At 50.3% G+C, this 13,260-nt stretch overlaps 1 protein-coding gene across 5 annotated transcripts in view; it reads left to right on the forward strand.

The window, feature by feature from the left end:
• Nucleotides 1-13,260, forward strand: part of HIP1 (huntingtin interacting protein 1) — a 204,995-nt gene that overhangs the window by 171,028 nt on the left and 20,707 nt on the right. For all 5 annotated transcript variants that reach the window (XM_063813768.1, NM_001428067.1, XM_054655850.2 and 2 more), the window contains 12 exon segments: nucleotides 3,982-4,057; nucleotides 4,170-4,310; nucleotides 5,074-5,171; nucleotides 5,843-5,915; nucleotides 7,330-7,513; nucleotides 8,990-9,078; nucleotides 9,475-9,591; nucleotides 10,424-10,525; nucleotides 11,071-11,214; nucleotides 11,689-11,824; nucleotides 12,710-12,796; nucleotides 13,016-13,123. In XM_063813768.1, the coding sequence (XP_063669838.1) occupies nucleotides 3,982-4,057; nucleotides 4,170-4,310; nucleotides 5,074-5,171; nucleotides 5,843-5,915; nucleotides 7,330-7,513; nucleotides 8,990-9,078; nucleotides 9,475-9,591; nucleotides 10,424-10,525; nucleotides 11,071-11,214; nucleotides 11,689-11,824; nucleotides 12,710-12,796; nucleotides 13,016-13,123 (1,355 nt within the window).

The following is a 13,260-nucleotide window of genomic DNA, read 5'->3' on the forward strand; positions in this document are numbered from 1 at the left end:
CCCAATTTGACATCTGTATAGCATACTTAAATCTCAAACTGTACTTTAGGTTTTCTCAAAAAAAAAACAAACAAACAAAAAAAAACACCTTTCTCTCTCCATTCTGTTTTTGTTTGTTTGTTTTTGTTTTTGTTTTTGAGACAGAGTCTCGCTCTGTCACCCAGGCTTGAGTGCGGTGGTGTGATCTTGGCTTACTGCAACCTCAGCCTCCCCATCTCCAGTGATTCTCCTGCCTCAGCCTCTTCAGTAGCTAGGATTACAGGCACCCACCACCATGCCCGACTAATTTTTGTATTTTTAGTAGAGACAGGATTTCACCATGTTGGCTGGGCTGGTCTGGAACTCCTGACCTCAAGTGATCTGCCTCCCAAAGTGATGGGATTACAGGCGCGAGTCACTGTGCCCAGCCCCTCCCCATTCTTTTCTATCTCAACAAATACTGCCATCATCCATTTAGGCCAGAGATCTGGAAGTCACCATTTTCCTCATCCCCCATGTCCAATCCACTAGCAGGTTTGGTTGATACCCTACAAATATGACCTGCTTCTGAGGTGGGATGGGAGACTGGACTCTGGAGGCAGGGCTTGGGCTTCGGACCAAATTAAGGACAAGTAAAACAGGGAAAGGGCAGAAGCACCTCTGCATAAGACACACCCACCAGTGTGCAGTGACAGTTTACCATTGCTATGGCAACATCCGGAAGTTAGCGCCCCTTTCCATGGCAATAACCTGACAATCCGGAATTTACCACTTTTTTCTAGAAATTTCTGCATAATCTGCCCCTTAATTTACATATAATTAAAAGTGGGTATACATGTAACAGCTGCTATTCTGGGCTTACTGCGTATGGGGTAGCCCTGCGCTGCAAGGAACAGGACCTCCGCTGCTGGCTGTGCACTGCCGCCTCAATAAAAGTTGCTAACACCAGCCGGGTGCAGTGGCTCATGCCTGTAATCCCAGCACTTTGGGAGGCCGAAGTGGGCAGATCACTTGAGGTCAGGAGTTCAAGACCAGCCTGGCCAACATGGTGAAACCCCGTCTCTACTAAAAAATTAGCAGGGCATGGTGGTGCACACCTGTAATCCCAGCTACTCGGGAGGCTGAGGCAGAAGAATCACTTGAACCCAGGAGGTAGAGGTTGCAGTGAGCCAAGATCACATCACTGCACTCAGGCCTGGGCGTCAGAATGAGATTCCATCTCAAAACAAAAACAAAAACAAAAGATCTTTACTTAGGCTGGGTGCAGTGGCTCACACCTGTAATCCCAGCACTTTGGGAGGCCGAAGCAAGTGGATCGCTTGAGGTCAGGAGTTTGAGAGCAGCCTGGCTAACATGATGAAACCCTGTCTCTACTGTAAATACAAAAATTAGCCCTGTAATCCCAGCTACTCAGGAGGCTGAGGCAGTAGAATTGCTTGAACTCAGGTGGCAGAGGTTGCAGTGAGCTGAGATCATGCCACTGCACTACAGCTTGGGCAACAGAGCAAGACTCCATCCAAAAAAAAAGAAGGAAAGGAGGGGAGGGGAGGTGAAACCAGGCAAAAGGGAAGGATAATAGAGTGAGAGTTGGGAGGACAGAGGGGGCTGAGAAGGGCCTCCTGACTTAGCTGTGTAAAAGTGCACTCTCTTGTTTTTCCTGTTAATTTCCTCACCCTTGACCATAACTCCCAAATGCCAAGTTTCAGCTTCTCTGCCTGGTTCCCCAGGAGCAAGCGAAGGACAAGTGTGTGGTTGTACCCACCTCCTGGTACCCCTGTTCCATTTGAGAAGCCGAGTACATATTCTGTGATGAATGGCTTCTTTAGTCCAAGGAGACAGGCCCTGAGGCTGATTTCCTGGAATGTCAAATTCCGGTAGCTTGTGAAAGCAGTTGAGCCTATTACTGTTGGCTCCAAACCAGCAAGATGGGGATGTGTGGTCAGGTGATTTCATTTCCTTTCATTTGCTTCTAGCTTATAAAAACATCTCCCCTGAGTAGCCACTTTGCTGTTCCACACAGACACGGCTGCTGTCTGAGACCTCACTGTCCTTGAATTCAGGGGAAGCAGCAGTGATGTCACAGAGACAGAGACAGGCCTAAGTCTTGGGATCTGACAGGCTGTAACGAGACCCTGGGGGTTTTGTTTATTGGACTAAGCTGGAGAAAGTTCATTGTTGCAGGCCAAAGGATTTAAGGCCCATGTACCCCTTTCATCTCAGAATAGATGTAGTTAACTCCAGCTACTGAGGACGCTGAGGTGGGAGGATCGCTTGAGCCCAGGAGGTTGAGATTGCAGCAAGCCTTGATCATTCCACTGCACTTCAGCCTGGGTGACACAGCAAGACCTTGTCTCTAAAAAAATTAAAATAGGCCAAGCATGGTGGCTCTCGCCTATAATCCCAGCACTTTGGAAGGCCAAGGTGGGTAGATGGCTTGAGCCCAGGAGTTTGAGACCAGCCTGGACAACATAGAGAGACCCCATCTTTATCAAAAACACAAAAAAATTAGCCAGGTGTGGTGGCACACACCTGTACTCCCAGCTACTTGGAGGCTGAGGTGAGAGGATCCCTTGGGCCCAGGGAGGTCAAGGCTGCAGTGAGCTATGATTTTGCCACTATACTCCAGCCTGGGCGACAGACTAAGACCCAATCTCAAAAAAATATTTACAAATAGGCAGGGCACATTGGCTCACGCCTATAACCCCAACATTTTGGGAGGCCGAGACGGGCGGATCACCTGAGGTCGGGAGTTCGAAACCAGCCTGACCAACATGGAGAAACCCCATCTCTACTAAAAATACAAAATTACCCAGGCATGATGGCACATGCTTGTAATCCCAGCAACTCAGCAGGCTGAGGCAGGAGAATCCCTTGAACCTGGAAGGTGGAGCTTGCAGTGAGCCAAGATCGCGCCATTGCACTCCAGCCTGGGCAATAAGAGCGACACTCCATCTCAAAAAATAAATAAACAAAATAAAAATGAAGAATATGTAAGTCTGGATCCTCTCAGGTTTCTTGGTCTTCAGTGTTTAGATTCAAAATAGAGATTTGAGAATGAGAAAAAGATGTTGATTTTGCCAGATGTGGTGGCTCATGCCTGTAATCCCAGCACTTTGGGAGGCCAAGGCAGTAGGATTGCTTGAAGCCAGGAGTTTGAGACCAGCCTGGGCAACACAGCAAGAGCCTATTTCTACCAAAAAATTAAAAATTAGCCAGGCATGGTGGTGCATCCCTGTAGTTCTAGCTACTCAGGAGGCTGAGGCAGAAGACTGCTTGAGCCCAGGAATTCAAGGCTGCAATGAGCTCTGATTGCACCACTGCACTCTAGCCTGGGTGACAGAGCAAGACCCTGCCTCTACAAAAAGAGAGAGAGAAAAAAAATATTGGTTTCTTCATGTGCATATCCACCCAAGATTAGGACATAGTACCAAACGATTGTAATTCTCCAAGTGTTTATTGAACGGCTGCCCTGTCCCTGGCATTATGGGAAACAGCTCAGCGGAGCTCAGTCCCCACTTCCCAGGAACTTATAATCTTAATTGTGGAGAGAACAAATAGTCCAAAAACAAAGAGAAGTAATGAAAGAAGAGAGCTACCTTTGTAGTAAAATTCCCTTCCCTTTTCCTATGGTTAGTTGGCTTATCCTCAGAGAAAGTCAATTTCTTTTAATGTTACTCTAAACCAAACACTCCTCGGAAGTTAAATCTGCAAAATAACAACATGTGTTCTACAGCAATGAAGAAATTAGCTTTTTGATCATCTACTCTTCCAAAGGATTTGTAGCATGAATTACTCTTTCCTCACCAGCAGGTCACTGAGGACCAGCTTTAAATAATCCTCCTCTGCAGCATCATCATTGAATCCCAGCACCATGGAGTTTATCTCCTTGACAGCCTGTGCCTTTGGGCTGGGGAGGGGGCAGGAAAGCCAGGTGGCTGCTCTGTCCCCTACATGGGGCTGATGAAGACACCCAGCAGCCCTCAGGTCCTTCTCCACCCCTAGGTTGAAAGATCTGTTCTACCGCTCCAGCAACCTGCAGTACTTCAAGCGGCTCATTCAGATCCCCCAGCTGCCTGAGGTAAGCATGCCCAACCACACACCCTCGGCACTGCAGAGGCCCCAAGTACCCTCTTAAGGGCCGGCGGGGCCTGGCAAGCAAGCACTATTTGAGGATGTGTCTCCGTCTTCAGAACCCACCCAACTTCCTGCGAGCCTCAGCCCTGTCAGAACATATCAGCCCTGTGGTGGTGATCCCTGCAGAGGCCTCATCCCCCGACAGCGAGCCAGTCCTAGAGAAGGATGACCTCATGGACATGGATGCCTCTCAGCAGGTGAGGACCACTTGGGAGAGAAACTTGGCCTTTCCTCTCACCTGCAAGTACAGGGGAGAGGCTGGGGGAGACCCTGGCCAAAGCCCATTGACTCTAACCAGGTTCAGGCTTCTCTTCATTCACCTAGCACCAACCTAGGCTGAGCATCCTGCTCTGTGGCTCCCAGAAGGGTCATAAATGGGTGCAGTGGCTCACAGCTGTAATCCCAACACTTTGCAAGGCCAAGGTGGGAAGACTGCTTGAGGCCAGTTCAAGACCAGCCTGGGCAACATAGTAAGGCCCCATCTTTACAAAATTAGCCAGATGTGGTGGCACATACCTGTGGTCCCAGCTATGTGGGAAGCTGAGATGGGAGGATCACTTGAGCCTGGGAGGCCAAGGCTACAGTGAGCTGTTATCATGCCACTGCACTCCAGCCTAGGCAAGAGAACAAGAACCAGGCCCTAAAAATATAAATACATAAAATTAAAATAAAAAATTATCCAGGTATGGTGGCACACACCTATACTTCCAGCTACTCAGGAGGCTGAAACAGGAGGATCACTTGAGCCAGGAGTTGGAGGCTGCAGTGAGCTATGATTGCACCACTGTACTCTAGCCTGGGCAGTAGAGCGAGAACCTGTCTCGAAAAAATTTAAAAAATTAAACAGGTCTGAACCGTTTAATTCGAGAAAGGGGGCATTCTCCCATATCACTCAACTGACCCACACACAGAATTCTCTGGCTCTCTGACTTATTCTCACTCCTTTTTGGTCAACCACAGAATTTATTTGACAACAAGTTTGATGACATCTTTGGCAGTTCATTCAGCAGTGATCCCTTCAATTTCAACAGTCAAAATGGTGTGAACAAGGATGAGAAGTGAGTCCAAGCTGGGTTCAAGCAGATGGTTCAGGAGCTAAGTTAAGCCATGGTCTGCCTCAAAACACTAACCAAAGAGGAATTCTTAATGATACTGGGGCTTCTTAGATACAGAACATCTTGAAGGGTTGGGGGCAATGGCTCATGCCTGTAATCCCAACATGTGGGAAGGATGAGGCAGGAGGATTTTTTAAGGCCAGAAGTTTAAGACCAAGCTTGGGCAACATAGCAAGATCCCATCTTTATTAAATAAAAGTAAAAAAATTAGCTGGGCAGGTGGTACACACCTGTAGTCCCAGTAACTCAGGAGGCTGAAGTGGGAAGATCATTTGAGCCTGGGATATCAAGGCTGCAGTGAGCTATGATCGTGCCACTACACTTCAGCCTGGGCGACAAAGCCAGACTGTCTCTAAAACAAAACCGAAAACACACACAAAAAAGGAATGTCTTGACCCTCAAATATTGGCCCCTTTAATCTCAGAAGAAAATCAATAACCATGGATTTATGAGTATTAGATTAGTATCTGGTAACATTTAGAGTATAATTTATGGCATTACAAAGAATTGTCCCCAAATTAATACCAGCTTTTAATTTCCTCCCCTGAGCTCACAATTAAAAACAGAGGGATAGAAGCACTATGGAAGCAAACTCATTCCCCTTCTCTTCCCAGGGACCACTTAATTGAGCGACTATACAGAGAGATCAGTGGATTGAAGGCACAGCTAGAAAACATGAAGACTGAGGTATAACTTGGATCTGCTCTGCCTTTGCGCTTCACCAAAACACGGTAGATTTGAATGTTAAATTTGCATCACACTGGCCAGGCACAGTGGCTCACACCTGTAATCCTAGCACTTTGGGAGGCCAAGGCAGGAGGATTACCTGAGGTCGGGAGTTCGAGACCAGCCTGGGCAACAGGGTGAAACCCCCGTCTCCAATAAAAATGCAATAATTAGCCGGGTGTGTTGGCAGGCACCTGTAATCCCAGCTACTCGGGAAGCTGAGGCATGAGAATTGCTTGAACTTGGGAGGCAGAGGTTGCAGTGAACTGAGATCGTGTCACTGCACTCCAGCCTGGGCGATAGAACAAGACTCTGTCTCAAAAAAAAAAAAAAAAAAATTGCATCAGCTAGACAGTTTTTGGACCACATCCTTAGGGTAGGTTAATTAGTAGAAACAAGCCAGGCATGGTGGTGCGCACCTGTGATCCCAGCTACTCAGGAGGCTGAGGTAGGAGGATCACTCAAGCCCAGGAGTTTTGAATCCAGCCTGGGCAACATAGCGAGACCTGTGTCTCTAAAACCAAATAAAAACTGGTAGAAATGCTAAATCCAAAAGAACCAGGTCTTCCCGTGTTCTCTGTCATAATGCATTTCCATTTTACATGCCATGAGGACAGCATTTAGGCCAGGCACAGTATCCATGTGATTGATACCCAGAGATGACCTTGGTCCCCACGAGGCTGAGAAGCTGTGGAAAACAAGACCAGACCTTCTCACATGGCGATAAGGAGAGATTGGTTTGCCGGGCACAGTGGCTCACGCCTGTAACCCCAGCACTTTGGAAGGCTCAGGCAGAAGGATCACTTGAGCCAGCAGTTCAAGACTAGCTTGGGCAACATAGCAAGACCCCATCTCTACAAAAAACTTTTTAAAAATTAGCTGGGCATGGTGGTGCATACCTGTAATGCCAGCTACTTGGGAGGCTGAAGCTAGAGGATCTCTTGAGCCCAGGAGGTTGAGGCTGCAGTGAGCCATAATCACCTCACTGCACTCCAGTCTAGGTGATAGTGATACCCTGTCCCTCCCCTCCCCCAACCGCCAAAAAAAAAAGAGAAGAGACAGCTGTGAGCAATGTTGGTGTTATATTAACAACCGCCCCTCACAGTGGCTGGTCAGGTGACTTTACCCACAGGGACAGCCACTGCTACCCCCAGCCACTCTAAAGAGGACCACAATTCCCCGGCCATCATCCCCTGTTATTGTTGTTGATTGAGGGGCTCCTAATGACCAGATGGTCCAACCCTCCTGGGACGTGGAGAGTTGACTTAGGGGAATCGGGTATTTACTTGGAAGCATGGTAGGACCCGCTTCTCCGGCCCATGCCCGTGACCCGTGGCAGTGGGCGGTTGGCCTCATGACTGGAGTCCCCCCACAGAGCCAGCGGGTTGTGCTGCAGCTGAAGGGCCACGTCAGCGAGCTGGAAGCAGAGCTGGCCGAGCAGCAGCACCTGCGGCAGCAGGCGGCCGACGACTGTGAATTCCTGCGGGCAGAACTGGACGAGCTCAGGAGGCAGCGGGAGGACACCGAGAAGGCTCAGCGGAGCCTGTCTGAGATAGAAAGTGAGCGGTGGGTGGGGGCGGGGGCGGGCCCCGGGGGCAGGCGCGGGCAGCAGAGCCCAGCTGGACTCAGGATGCGGCACAGAGGCTGGGTGGGGGAGACCCAGACTGTCTTTCTAGAAACAGCTAGGAATGACAGCTCTTAGCCTCAGTCCAGAGGGCGGGTTTGAGTCCTGCAGGCACAAAGCTGTGTGTGAGGCACCGCTGAGCACAGAGATGGGAAATACAGAAGACAGCACTGAAGTGCTTGCCCTGGGCAGTGGATACTAAGGGAGAAGGAGAGAGGATTGAGGTCCTAACAAAGAAATTGACATAAAAGCTGAGGGCACAGTGGCACATGCCTGTAATCCTAGCACTCTGGGAGGCCAGGATGGAAGGATTGCTTGAGGCCAGGAGTTCAAGACCAACCCGGGCAACATAGCAAGACCCCATCTCTAGAAAAAATAAAAAAGATTAGCCGGGCATGGTGGCACGTGCCTGTAGTCCCGGCTACTCTTGAGGCTGAGACAGGAGGATCGCTTGAGCCCAGGAATTCAAGGCTGCAGTGAGCTGATTGCACCACTGCACTCCGGCCTCTGCAACAGAGAGCCTTGTCTCTAAAAAATTTCAAATAAATTTTTTAAAAAGCTGAAAGCCCCCATAGAATAAATGCCATGTATGTAAGTGCTGAAGAGGCATGAATCCCTGGCTTGATTATTTATTTGTTTTATTTTTTTGAGGTGGAGTCTCACTCTGTTGCCCAGGCTGGAATGCAGTGGTGTGATCTGGGCTCACTGCAACCTCTACCTCCCAGGTTTAAGCGATTGTCCTGCCTCAGCCTCCCGAGTAGCTGGGATTACAGGCACACACCACCATGTCCAGCTGATTTTTGTATTTATAGTAGAGATGGGGTTTCACCATGTTGGTCAGGCTGGTCTTGAACTCCTGACCTCAGGTGATCCACCCACCTTGGCCTCCCAAAGTGCTGGGATTATAGGCGTGAGCCACCTCGCTTGGCCCCTGGCTTGATTTTTAACTAGTTGAATTCTTTTTAAAGATGACTTCCTGGAGAAGTTTGTGTAAGTAGGACTTTCAAGGGAGAAAAGCATATATGCATTCCTAAATCAAAGGAAGATCTTTGGCCGGGCACAGTGGCTCATGCCTATAATCCCACTGAGGTGGGAGGATCACCTGAGCCCAGGAGTTTGAAACCAGCCTGGAAAACATAGTGAGACCCTGTCTCTACAAAAATTAGCCGGGTGTGGTGGCGTGTGCCCATGAACCCAGCTACTCAGGAGACTGGGGTGGGAGGATGACTTGAGCCCAAGGAGGTCGAGGCTGCAGTGAGCAGTGATTGTGCCACTGCACCCCAGCCTGGGTGACAGAGCAAGACTGTCTCAAAACAAAACAAGGAGGACCTTCTAGGGACCTTGGCTCATTGCAAGGAAGGCAAGGGTCCCTGCTAGGTTAGACTCCTCACCTTGGTCCTTTACAATACAGGGAAAGCTCAAGCCAATGAACAGCGATATAGCAAGCTAAAGGAGAAGTACAGCGAGCTGGTTCAGAACCACGCTGACCTGCTGCGGAAGGTAAGACCCTCAGCCCCTGTCACCATCCTGCAGGCCCTGCACCTCTAGGGAGAGAGCGGCTCAGGCCTGTGGCTTCCCCGGGGCCAGCAACCCCTACATTGATCTCTAAGGCATTGCCGTCATCTCGGGAACCACACCTTTTCAGGCTTCCTTGCCTCTGTGTCTTGGGCTGTGTCCTGGGTGCCAATCCCATGTAGGTCACCCACCTTCTTTATTATTTTGTAAATATTTGAGCATCAAGCATCTGAAGGTGATGGCTCTGTTCCGGCTGTGGGTAGGAAAGTGATTCCTGTGTCTGACTCTAGGGCGCGCACAGCCTGAGTATGATTGTCCTAGCAGGAGGATGTCCTCTAAGCCTGGGATCTCCTGGTTCAAGACACTGTTCTTCTTTTGCAGAATGCAGAGGTGACCAAACAGGTGTCCATGGCCAGACAAGCCCAGGTAGATTTGGAACGAGAGAAAAAAGAGCTGGAGGATTCGTTGGAGCGCATCAGTGACCAGAGCCAGCGGAAGGTGAGTGGGACGAGGAGCACTCGGGAAATGAGGGAGGGGGCTGTTGAGTTGGTGGCGGGGGCTTTGTGGCCTTCTGCTCCAAGGGCAGTTCTGTGGGTCGGTTGGCATCACACAGCAGGGAGCACACCATGGTGGCCACACAGAACAGCAAAACACCGTCACCGGTGCATACACGAAGTAATGGAAGGACCCAAGTTGCCTGGGGTTAATCAGCAAAGGCTTTCCAAGGATGAGGCTGGTGGAGAGTTTGAGGAAAGGAAAACACATGGGTAGCAGAGAGAGAGGGATGAGCGTTTTTTTGTTTTTTTGTTTTTGTTTGTTTTTTGAGACGGCAGTAATCCCAGGACTTTGGGAGGCTGGGGGGGGGGGTGCGGATCACCAAGTCAGGAGTTCCAGACCAGCCTGGCCAATATGGTGAAACCCCATCTCTACTAAAAATACAAAAGTTAGCCAGGTGTGATGGCATGTGCCCGTAGTCCCAGCTGCTTGGGAGGCTGAGGCACGAGAATCTCTTGAACCTTGGAGGTGGAGGTTGCAGTGAGCTGAGACTGCACCACTGCACTCCAGCCTGGGCAACAACAGCGAGACTCCATCTCAAAAATAAATAAATAAATAAATAAATAATAAAAAATCCTTCCTTGACATTCCACATTTTCAGTACACTCTGGGGTCTTGCCTCCTCCTCCCACACCCTGCACTTTTTTTGGGGGGTGTAACTTACATACAGTAGAGTTTACAGATCTCTTGTTGATCGCTTGGGACATTTTTACATTTTTATATTCTTTGTCACTGCCACCCAGATCAGAGTCCGTCTGTTTTTCTTCTCTTTCAGACTCAAGAACAGCTGGAAGTTCTAGAGAGCTTGAAGCAGGAACTTGCCACAAGCCAACGGGAGCTTCAGGTTCTGCAAGGCAGCCTGGAAACTTCTGCCCAGGTAAATACCTCCTTTTTTTTTTTTTTTTTGGAGATAGAGTCTTCTTCTGTCACTCAGGTTGGAATGCAGTGGTGCGATCGCAGCTCACTGCAGCCTCCACCTCCCTGGGCTCAGGTGATCCTCCCCACTTAGCCCCCCGAGTAACTGGGACTACAGGCACATACCCCTACACCTGGCTAGTTTTTGATTTTCTTTGGTAGAGACGGGGTTTCACTATGTTGCCCAGGCTGGTCTCGAACTGCAGGGCTCAAGTGATCCTCCCACCTCAGCCTCCTAAAGTGCTGGGATTACAGACATGAGCCTTCATGCCCGGCCTCCTTTCTTGCCCCACCCCTGGCTTTGGCGTTGCTGTCATCCACCGTCCTTGGCCTGGCCAAGTCAGCCCCCACTGCAATCAGTGTGTCCCCGGGAGGGAATCAGAGTGGCAGGTTAAAGAGCCATCACCTTCCCAGTCCTTGCAACCCGGTGGTGGGTTGGACCTCTGGGAAGTAGGGACTGTTTAACTCAACCAGCGTCTCCCTCTTTCCTTGTGGTCACCTTTGCAGTCAGAAGCAAACTGGGCAGCCCAGTTCGCCGAGCTAGAGAAGGAGCGGGACAGCCTGGTGAGTGGCGCAGCTCATAGGGAGGAGGAATTATCTGCTCTTCGGAAAGAACTGCAGGACACTCAGCTCAAACTGGCCAGCACAGAGGCAAGTCACGGACACGGACACGAGCGAGCACCTGTGAATTCCCACCGAGGGCCTCTGCGCATGCACGGAGGCTGGGAGGACCCCGGGGCTGCTGAGAAGGGGTTTGGGGCCTTGGCCTGGTTGTGCAGACATTCTGTAGGTGTAATGCCAGCAGGCCCTGCATTGCCTGCAGAGTCCATGAGGGAAAGCAAACTGCTGTCTTTTTTGTATGAGAAGAGAAGTTTGGCATCTCCTCCCAGCCATGAGAAGCGGGCGCAGTGATCCATCCCCACAGCCTCTGTGGGCAGCCGCACATCGTGGGCAGCCGCACATCCTGTGCACACAGTTAAAGCGCCTTTCTCTGTCTCAGGCTTACTGGCTTGGACCTCATTGGCCATGACTTGAGCTAAGATGCTAAGAGCCCCAGCCAGGTCATCCTGCTCAGGTTCATTATGGAGTCTAGGGCAGACTCTCACTTCCCTGGACCATTTTTAGGAATCTATGTGCCAGCTTGCCAAAGACCAACGAAAAATGCTTCTGGTGGGGTCCAGGAAGGCTGCGGAGCAGGTGATACAAGACGCCCTGAACCAGCTTGAAGAACCTCCTCTCATCAGCTGCGCTGGGTCTGCAGGTACACTTGCAATTGTCCAGCTGGCAGGGGCCAGGTCCTTACAGCCTGAGACTCTGTTGATGTAGAATCTCATGTGAGACTTAGCTCAGGGGCTCTCAGCCCAGCAGCATGTCAGCATTACCTTAGGGGTGCCCAGGCTCCCATCCTAGATCAGTTACATGTGGAAACTCTATGCATTAGTGCCTATACACTAGTATTTTAGTATTTTCTTCCCCCCCCCCAACCCTTTTTGAGATAGGGTCTTACTCTGTTGCTCAGGCTACAGTGCAGTGCCGTGGCTCACTGCAACCTCTGCTTCCTGGGCTCACACAATCCTCCCCACTCATTCTCCCAAGTAGCTGGGACTACAGGCATGCAACACCACGCCCAGCTAATTTTTGGTTTCGGTTTGTTGCTCAGACTGGTCTTGAAGACCTGGGCTCAGGCTATCCACCCACCTTGGCCTCCCAAAGTGCTGGGATTACAGGCATGAGCCACCATGCCTGGCCTTGGCTAATTTTTTAATTTTTGGTAGAGACGAGGTCTCACTCTATTGCCCAGGATGGTCCCAAACTTCTGAACTCCCACCTTGGCCTCTCAAAGTGCTGGAATTACAGGCATGAGACACCACGCCAGGCCCAGCAGTAGTATTTTCTAAAGCCCCCAGGTGTGATAGCCACTGCTTTAGACAGTGGGTCACACTGATAAAACACCCACCAGGAGCAGACAATTCTGTTTCTCTAAAGAAAAAACTATGGTCTGAATCAAGAGGTGATTACTCATGAACTTCACGTCTAGGCAGGAAGCTTACCCACTAGATAAGCTCCTCCATTCAGTGCTTAATTAACGAGGATGAAGCCAGCTATGAGAACTTGCTCTGACCTTGCCCTGTGTTCCCTCTCACAGATCACCTCCTCTCCACGGTCACATCCATTTCCAGCTGCATTGAGCAACTGGAGAAAAGCTGGAGCCAGTATCTGGCCTGCCCAGAAGGTAAGAATGGCCAAGGACAGTCTCTGTCGGCTAGTGATGGCCAGACAGGGTTCAGAAGCACCTGAATGCGGGGATAGTGACAGGTCCCTCTGCATCAAGAAAGGCATGTAGGCAACTCATACAAGAAAGGCATGTAGGCAACTCATAAAACGGGAGGAGAGGGTATGAAAGTGTCACCATCAACCAGACCTGAGAAACTTCTCTTTCCAATCCTGGCAGACATCAGTGGACTTCTCCATTCCATAACCCTGCTGGCCCACTTGACCAGCGACGCCATTGCTCATGGTGCCACCACCTGCCTCAGAGCCCCACCTGAGCCTGCCGACTGTGAGTACCGGGGCATGAGGGGCTGTTCATGGACCAGGGGAGCAGGGGGCCTTTAAAAGTCTCTGTTGGGCCGGGCGCAGTGGCTCATGCCTGTAACTCCAGCACTTTGGGAGGCTGAGGCGGGCAGATCACTTGAG

The sequence above is a fragment of the Pan troglodytes genome, chromosome 6 (genome assembly GCF_028858775.2).
Source record: "Pan troglodytes isolate AG18354 chromosome 6, NHGRI_mPanTro3-v2.0_pri, whole genome shotgun sequence".
In the NCBI taxonomy this organism is placed as follows: Eukaryota; Metazoa; Chordata; class Mammalia; order Primates; family Hominidae; genus Pan; species Pan troglodytes.